The sequence below is a fragment of the Mandrillus leucophaeus genome, unplaced genomic scaffold (genome assembly GCF_000951045.1).
Source record: "Mandrillus leucophaeus isolate KB7577 unplaced genomic scaffold, Mleu.le_1.0 Scaffold46, whole genome shotgun sequence".
NCBI lineage: Eukaryota > Metazoa > Chordata > Mammalia > Primates > Cercopithecidae > Mandrillus > Mandrillus leucophaeus.
In genome coordinates, this window is record NW_012104920.1 from 2,624,011 (window position 1) to 2,631,882 (window position 7,872).

The window sequence follows — 7,872 nt, forward strand, 5'->3', positions numbered from 1 at the left end:
GGGGGCCCAATCAGGCTGCCTGCAGGGACGGGAGGGGGCTCCCCTCTCCCCGACACAGGCGTTTTCCTGCTTTTTCCCTCCCGTGTCTGTCCAGCAGTGTCCGACCAGAGTGGGGAGGGATCCTGCCCCACCCCGGGGGGGCTCCCTGAGCTGCCACAAGGTGAGATCCGGGGGTCTCGGTGCAGCTGCTGCTGCCTCCCACGTGCCTGCGACTGCAGGCCCAAGTCCGGGTTCATGTTTGTGTCATCCTGGGGGCAGGCTGGCCCGGAGCTGGCGCGTTTGGGCAAACTCGACCACCCTCCTGCGTCCCCAGGCTTCACAGCGAGCTAGGCAGGCCCTCAAGGGGGCAGCCCCAGCCTCGGGACCAAACGCCGCTGGCAGGCACAGCCTCTGGACTGTCTTGTGGAGGCGTGAGTGGCATTTGTGCCCGCCCTCCCTGTGGTCCTGGATCACCATTTTGGGGTTGGCGCTCTTACAGCAAGATGGCCACTTTCTGGGAGTGAGAGCACATCCCCGGTCTCTGTCCACAGCCCTCGGGGGGTGGGGTCTGGTGCTGACGGTCTGTCCTGCAGCTGTCCATTGTCCCCAACCCCCCCTTGTCCTCAGTGTCCTCACCATTTCCCTGTGGCCCTGGAGGCCAGGGGTTCCTCTTCCTGGAGCCCTGCCTCATGCCCTCCTTTGGGAGGCTGCAGCCTTGGGCTCTGGCTCAGCTGGGCTGGCTGTGAGCCCCTGAGCTGGTTGCTTGCCCTCTCTGGGCCCCGTCTTCCTTCTGTTGTTGGAGAAGTCCCCCTAGCTGAGATTGGTGTGAGTCTTTGACTCACAAGATGTCCTGCAGTTTGGCCCATTGAGGCTTTTCAGGCCTAGGTCCCTCCGCGTGTCCTGTGACCCATACCTTTCACACAGCCTGCGAGAGGGCGTCTGGGTGGGCTGGAAAGGAGGGGCTCTTAAAGGAGCCTCTCTGGGTGGGCTGAGAAGGGACCCCTACTCCACGGAGAGGCGCAGCTGGTTTGCCTTGCACTGATGCTCAAACCGGGTGTCCCAGGGACAACCCACCTCCATCTCCTGCCAAAAGGTTAGTGATCTGGCTCCCCATAACCCCAGCTCTGCCAGGACCCTTCTATCTTTTTTGGCTCCTGGAGGCATAGAGCTGAGATTCCAGGGTTCTAGGGGTTCCTGGAAGTTTGGCTCCAACTGTTGTATTCTCTTCCCTGTCCCCTGCTGCTCAGTTTGTGCCCATAACCTCCTCCTGGGTAGTCCCCTGAGGTTGGCAGGACTTGGCCCTTCTGGGGCCCCTAAAGCCTGCTCAGGCCCTCCTGCTGCTGAACCTTGGCCTGGGCACTGGTTTCCTGCATCCTGGAAAACCCCGACTCCCTGGCCCAGGCCCACACCTGCTGTGTGAGGCTGCCCAGGTGGCCGCTGAGCCCCCATGGGCTGCCACTGAGGCCGGTCCCAGCAATTTCAGCCAGGCTGCCCCAGGGCCCAGACGTGTGTATACACAGCAGGCACCTGTATCAGCTCAGTGTCGCTTCTGCTCAATGTCTACCTCTCGCGGCTCCCATGCAGCCCATGACACTGCTGACGGGGGCGGCTGGCACCACCATTGTGAATTGCCTGGCAAATTGGGTGCCCTCCTGGGGCTGGAGGGGTCTGGGCTCCTAGCGTCCATCCCTGCTCTCTCCCCTAGAAACGTGTCTTCAGTCTGCCAGCTCTTCTGCTCTACTTCCAGTGCCGCATCCTGCACTCAAGCCCAGGGCTGCTGGCGAGTCTGTGGGGAGGAGTGCGGATCAGCCTCAGCCTCAGCCTCAGCCTCAGCCTCCTCTATGATCCTGTCTCCTGGCGGTTCACAGGTGCCCATCCCCCCGTTAACATTTCACAGTTCCTGGCTTTCCAAAGGCACCAGCTCATATGGCATAACCACCTCAACCCTAATCCTTCCCAAAAATATCCTGATTTAAACTTGGGCAGATTTAGTCTGATTCTTGAAAACTCTACCATTTCTTTTTTGCAGAAGGCACCGATTAAACTGAAATGATAAAATAATTAGTATGAGGTACTTTGCTCCCAGTTAGATTCCCTCTTCCCTGAGAACCCCAGGCTAGGCGAGAGAGGGAGAGAGAAAGAGTGAGAGAGAGAAAGCGAGAAAGGAAGGCAGAGAGAGAGAGGAAGACAGAGAGAAAGAGAAAGGAAGACAGAGGAAGACAGAGAAAGAGAAAGGAAGGCAGAGAGAGAGAGAGGAAGACAGAGAGAAAGAGAAAGGAAGACAGAGAGAGAGAGAGGAAGACAGAGAGAGAGTACATGAGCCAGGATCCCTGGGGAATTTGAAGTCAGTGTGACCAGGATTCTGTGGCTCTGGGGTCAGAGCTGGGACACAGGACCCAGCAGGACGGCCACCTGTTTTGACCCTTTGTTTTAGAAGCAGCTCTGGGTCCAGGCAGCAAGCAGGTAGGAAGATCGGGGCTTTGGCTGACGATGCACACATGAGATGCTGATGGTGTACAGTGAGAGGTTGTGAATACAACAACTGGAGCTGTAGTTGGTGTGTGTGAATGTGTGTAGATGCGGTTCTGTTTAGTGGCGAGACAACGTATGTTTCAGTACTGCTTTCACAGCAACTGTGTAATGCATATGCACTTTCTATACTAGTGGTTTCTTCAGTTTTGTCCGTCCAGTTAAGTTGGAGAAAGAACCAAGTTGTGTTGTTCTCGGGAGCGGGTGCCGCTGCCTCTCCTTGAGTAGTTCTGTGACCCCCCCCCAGTCCAGCTGTTTTCTAGAGAGTTCTTCTAGCTTCTGGTATGCCTGCCCTCCAGCAGCTGGAGACAGATCTTCCCGCCTGACCAAAGCTCCTTGTTTCTTGCGTGGCATGTTTGTTCTTCCCGATCCGGCGGCTGTCGTGACCGAGGGCCTGCCTGCCACCCTCCTGTATCATTTGCCCTGTTAGGGTTCAGGGTGCGTCCTTAGCCCAGGACCTGCTCTTCCAGCGTCGTGGGTTTTTTTCCAAAAGAGTTCAACGGCTCCCTTGAGCTCCGTAAAATATTTCTTTTTTAAAAAAACAGACTCCTTTCTCGCACTGGGATGAATGGTCCTCTTGTCTGGGTGCTGGGTTACAGCAAACAAATGTGTTTGAATCCCAGTATTCCAGAGTTTTCCGGCGGTGGGCTCTCTGGAAGAGACGAGGCTGGAGTTCACGGTTTTTAAACTGTATTTTTACCCCTTTGGGACCCATTCCTGTGTCCTGGAGTCTTTCATGAGGCACGTGGGTCCCCTGCATCCTCACACTCCCCCCCAGCCCAGGTGCAGCCCCGGGAGGGGTGCCCTGACCCCGCCTTAATCAACCACCTTTCCCACCGAATCCCATCTGGGGGGGGGTTTGGGTGCCAAGTGCCCTGGAAACCTATTGTAACATTCCCTCCTTCCTTTCCTTCCAGGCTTGGGGGAACCGTCTTAAAAATCATAGTTAGGGTGAAGTCCAAGCACTGAGGCCTGATCTGGGCTCTGCTCTCCTTGTTGAGAAACTAACAGGCAGTTGGGAGGAAAATCCGAATTTGACTCCACCCTCTTTAGGGCAAAGGAGAAGCAGGTGACCCAAGGAGGGGCAGGCCAGAGGAGGGTGACTCCTGCACAGGGACCCCCGCCCTCGGACCCCGCTGTCCTTTTCTATTTGTTTACTTGGCGGTGGCAGCCAGTCTGACCCTGTCTGTGGTCTGACTGTTCCTAAGTGTGTAACTTTCAGTATTATCTGTGACAGACGGTTCTGTGGTGAAAAAGGTTTATTATATTCCTTATGGCTGCCTTGTACAAAATCCGTTAGAAACGCTAATGTAAGATATCAGATTTCTAACAAGACAAAAACAGCATTATGGAGTTAAAAGATTTTTACAACTGGTCTTGATTTTGATGTGAGCTGGTTTTTAGCTCTCAAATGTTGTCACTTAAATAAAAACCTTATTTGCCTTTACGGTGTGTTTGCGTCCGAACTAAGCTGAGAAGCCTTTCCCTTTATACATGTTCTCCCTGGGATGGGTTTTGGGGGCAGACTGGCTCAGAGCAGAGGTGGATGAGGGCCACAAATGAGACCACAAATGACAGATCTATGGCCCGGAGTGGTGTGGGAGGGCGGGGAAGGTTGGAGGTGGCCGGTGAAATGGAACAGATGTCAAATGCAAGCAGTCTTTATTATGAGAAAGCAGTGTCATCTAGGAAAGTCACACGCTGGTTTCTTATACAACGACAAAGCAGGTTTCTTAAATAATTTACAAAGGGCAGAAATTGCTTTTGAACAGGGCTACCCCTCCCGGCACACCCACAGTACTCCGCCTTGAGCGTATAAATAGAAACCTGTGAGCCCAGGGTCGGAAGCCTGGAAATATTTCCTATGCCTCCCTCCGAGTCCCTGGTAGGGAAAGCAGGGATGACAATGGGGCCCCCAAGAGCCTTGGCACCAGAAACACGGTGGGTGAGTGACTCTGCGGGGGACTCCCCAAAAACCAGACACCTGGGTACACAGCTAAGAGCTCTCAAACCTCTGAGGCTAGCACTTCACGTTATAGACGAGGCAAATAGAAGGCTCAAGGTCAAGTGTACGATGAGTTTCTAAGCTCAAGAGTCCCCTGGGAAAGCAGAAGGAACAATTCTCCCCCTCTGCAAGGTCTCCCCAAGACACTCTCAGGCTATGGCAGGCAGTCACTGATGGGTCCAGATGTGGCCGGAGCAGGGGGCTCTGGGCCCCTTGTTAGGTGCTTGTTAGCAGTGGCCCGGGGGTACTGACAACTCCTGGGGGTTTCCTCCGGGAAGCTCATGGGGAAGCATAGACATCCTTGAGTACGAAGACTTGGCGGTCAGACAGGGCTTGTTTCCTGCAAGACAGCTGCCTTTGTCACTGTGCTTAAGGTCGGAGAAGTAGGGATACCTTTCCCTGCTCGCTGTGGGGTGGGGGCTGCTGGAAGGTGGCTGTAGCTACTCGGGGCCCCTGGCATGCTGTTAATGATGGGGTCTGTGAGGTTAGCAGCTCTGGCTCCAAGCAGCAAGCGGGTCCTACCTACTCTGCTGTGCCCATCAGCTCTGTGGGTTTTTCTTTAACTTGCTCATGCATGAGGTGGAGGAGGAGGAGGACAGTGAGAAAGACGCTTGGGAGGTGGGCATTACCTGCAGGCACTTCCTCAGTCATGAATGAGAGAGATGATGTCACCACTAGAGAGAAGGGGAGGGATTGATGCCACTGGGTGTGGTGGGCTCTGAGTGGGCCCCTCTCAGCCTGAGTTAGACAAGATCAGACCCGGAAACGTGGTAGGAATATGGCCCTCCAACACACAGAGCTGGCAGGGCTCCGCCTTAGAGCCCATCATGGCCATTATACAAGTGGAATGGAGAAATAGCCCCAAGTTAGGGGAGATCCACAACCGAGGCCCTGCCCCTAGGATGGGGCCATGAGCAGAGACACCAGGAGCTCCATAGCAGTCAGGTTGCTTTTCCCTATTCCACAGGCAGGCAGGGCACAGAGGAGCCACGGACAGTTCTGGAGGAAGGGCAGGCTTTTCGGGAACCAGCCACGTGTGAGGTTCCAAATGATGGACAAACGTGGGGGCCCAAGGCCCAGAAGACCACACACATTCAGGCTGCATCCTTTACCATCAACCCAGTCCAGGTTTTTGTCCCTTCTCATGTTTGAGATGAGGGAGACTGAGGCCCAGAGAGGGGCAAAGACTGGCCAGGGTCACACAGCAGGTCAGCGCAGAACCAGCGCCTGCCTACAAAGATGGCCGGAGGGGCCCTGCCGGCCACTTCACTTTGAAGTATGGAATGCCAACTCACCTCTCTTCCGCCATAATGGCTTCCTCTAGCTCTTGGGACAGCTTCTGGAGATGCTGAATTCCCGCCCCCACAGGCTCTGGGTCACTGTCAGACTCGCTGAATGAAAGAAAAAGCCACACCAGTGACTAGCTGAAAACTCCTGGCAGGAGCCCCTTGCAACCCAGTACCGGGGTCTGGTCTGTGGGCCCAGATGACCCTGGCGGGTGGAAGTGACCTCAGAGCGACAAACAGAGAGAAGATCAAGATCCACAAGGCCAAGGTCATGGGCAAGTGATTTTGCAGCGTCCCCACTTGGAAACTGAGCCTCAGCCCTCCAGGTGGCTTCAAAACTTGCTTGTGGGCTCACCAGGAGGCTTGGGTAAGTGGGATTGTGTCAGAGCTCAGCTCAGCTCTTTCTTTACAGAGAAACTAAGGTCCTGAAGGATTTTCTCAGGTCCTCTGCTAGCTCTGGGGGCGGAACCAGGTCAGAACACAGATGTGGAGAGTATTTTTGAAGTGTACACAAGCCTTATTTTAGCTTCCAGGTTTGCAAAGAGCCACCTGGTCACTTACATGCATCCTGGTGACCACCTGCCACGACACAGGGGCAGCTGCTAGGCAGCCTTCCCTGAGAGCCCCGAGATGGGAATAGGAAGCTGCGAGGGACTGTGGACTGGGATGAGCTTCACCCTCTCCCCCGAGCCAGGCCACTTGCTGGGCCTGTCTGAGAACTAGAAAATTCTGCAGGGCAGGCCAGCTTGATCGGTGGGGCAGAACACCCAGATGGTCTGGACCCCAGCCTTTACTCCTCTGTTTCCTACGGGATGGCCCTCGTGCTAATCACCAAAAGCCTCCGGACCTCCGTTTCATTACCTGTCAAACGGGACAAACAGAGCCTACCTTAATTACAGCTTAAGGTTCCTATGAGACTAAAGAAAGATGCTAGCCCTCAAAGAAATTTGGGGAAAAATTCAACAGCCCAAAGCTACTATACAGCCTTAACTAACACACTCCATTTCCCCCTAGAACTCAGCCGGAAAGTTGAAATACAATCCTTAGGAATCTAGTTGTTTTGTTTTCTCTTTTTTTTTTTTTTCTTTGAGACAGAGTCTCACTGTGTCACCCAGGATGGAGTGCAGTGGCGCGATCTCGGCTCACTGCAACCTCCACCCCCTGAGTTCAAGCAATTCTCCTGCCTCAGCCTCCCAAGGAGCTGGGATTAGAGGCATGTACCACCACGCCCAGCCAATTTTGTATTTTAGTAGAGATGAGGTTTCACCATGTTGGCCAGGCTGGTCTCCAACTCCTGACCTCAGGGGATCCACCCGTCTCAGCCTCCCGAAGTGCTGGGGTTACAGGTGTGAGCCACTGTGCCCGGCCAGTTTTCTCATTTTCTAATGAACAAATACACGCACTGGATATCTGCTAAAGCAGGACACACATTTAACAGTAAGAATAATTATAACATGATATGACGCTGCTCAGGGTACCCCTGGCTCCAGGTAGCCACAGGAGGTGCCAAGAAGCCCCTGGGACCCAGCTGGTATCTGGGAGGTCAGAGAGCAGGGACTGTGCCCAGGCTAAAAGGTCACCAGTGCCGGGGTGAGGCACTATCCCACTTGCCTGGGAGAGCAGAGGGGCTCTGTTGAGGAGTAGGGGCTCCGGAAGGCAGCCTCCCGCCTTGACCGCCGTGATGGGTGGGCACGTGAGCCCATCCGGGCAGAGAGGTGGTGATGCTCCTTCTCCCGGGGCTCTGTGGCTGAGTGGGCAGGGGCGGCTCCAGACAGCCGAGTGTTCTTCTGGCTCAGGCTGTGAGCTGGGGATCCACTGCCCTTCTGTGCTCCTCTCTTCCGCCTCCTGGCCTTCACCTGCGTCTCCACCAGCCACTTGGTGCCACTTTGGCAGGACTCCTGGATTCTCTGGAACAGGCAAATGGAAAGGTTAGCACAGACACAACCAAAAGTGAGGCCGGGCACCGTGGCTCACGCCTATAATCCCAGTACTTTGGGAGGCCGAGGCAGGTGGATCACATGACGTAAGGAGTTCGAGACCAGCCTGGCCAACATGCTGAAACCCCATCTCTAC

General features: G+C 55.0%; 2 protein-coding genes across 5 annotated transcripts in view; one reads left to right on the forward strand and one right to left on the reverse strand.

Moving 5' to 3' along the window:
- Position 1: 1 nt before the first annotated feature.
- On the forward strand, positions 2-3,955 carry LOC105549974 (the record flags this gene model as incomplete). Its single annotated transcript, XM_011994746.1, has 3 exons — positions 2-516; positions 782-783; positions 3,479-3,955. Coding segments are annotated over 3 exons (555 nt in total), but the record flags the coding sequence as incomplete, so codon positions are not given.
- FAM64A (family with sequence similarity 64, member A) overlaps positions 3,756-7,872 on the reverse strand; it is a 6,845-nt gene continuing 2,728 nt past the window's right edge. Inside the window, exons 3-6 of one of the 4 annotated variants that reach the window (XM_011994658.1) lie at positions 7,411-7,706; positions 5,809-5,904; positions 5,143-5,187; positions 4,154-4,853 (exon numbers count right to left, since the gene is read on the reverse strand). In XM_011994658.1, the coding sequence (XP_011850048.1) occupies positions 5,157-5,187; positions 5,809-5,904; positions 7,411-7,706 (423 nt within the window). In that variant the 3' untranslated portion in view covers positions 4,154-4,853; positions 5,143-5,156. Of the gene's footprint in view, positions 5,513-5,808; positions 5,905-7,410; positions 7,707-7,872 lie in introns of all 4 variants that reach the window. The other 3 variants (XM_011994659.1, XM_011994656.1, XM_011994657.1) reach the window with 3 other exon arrangements.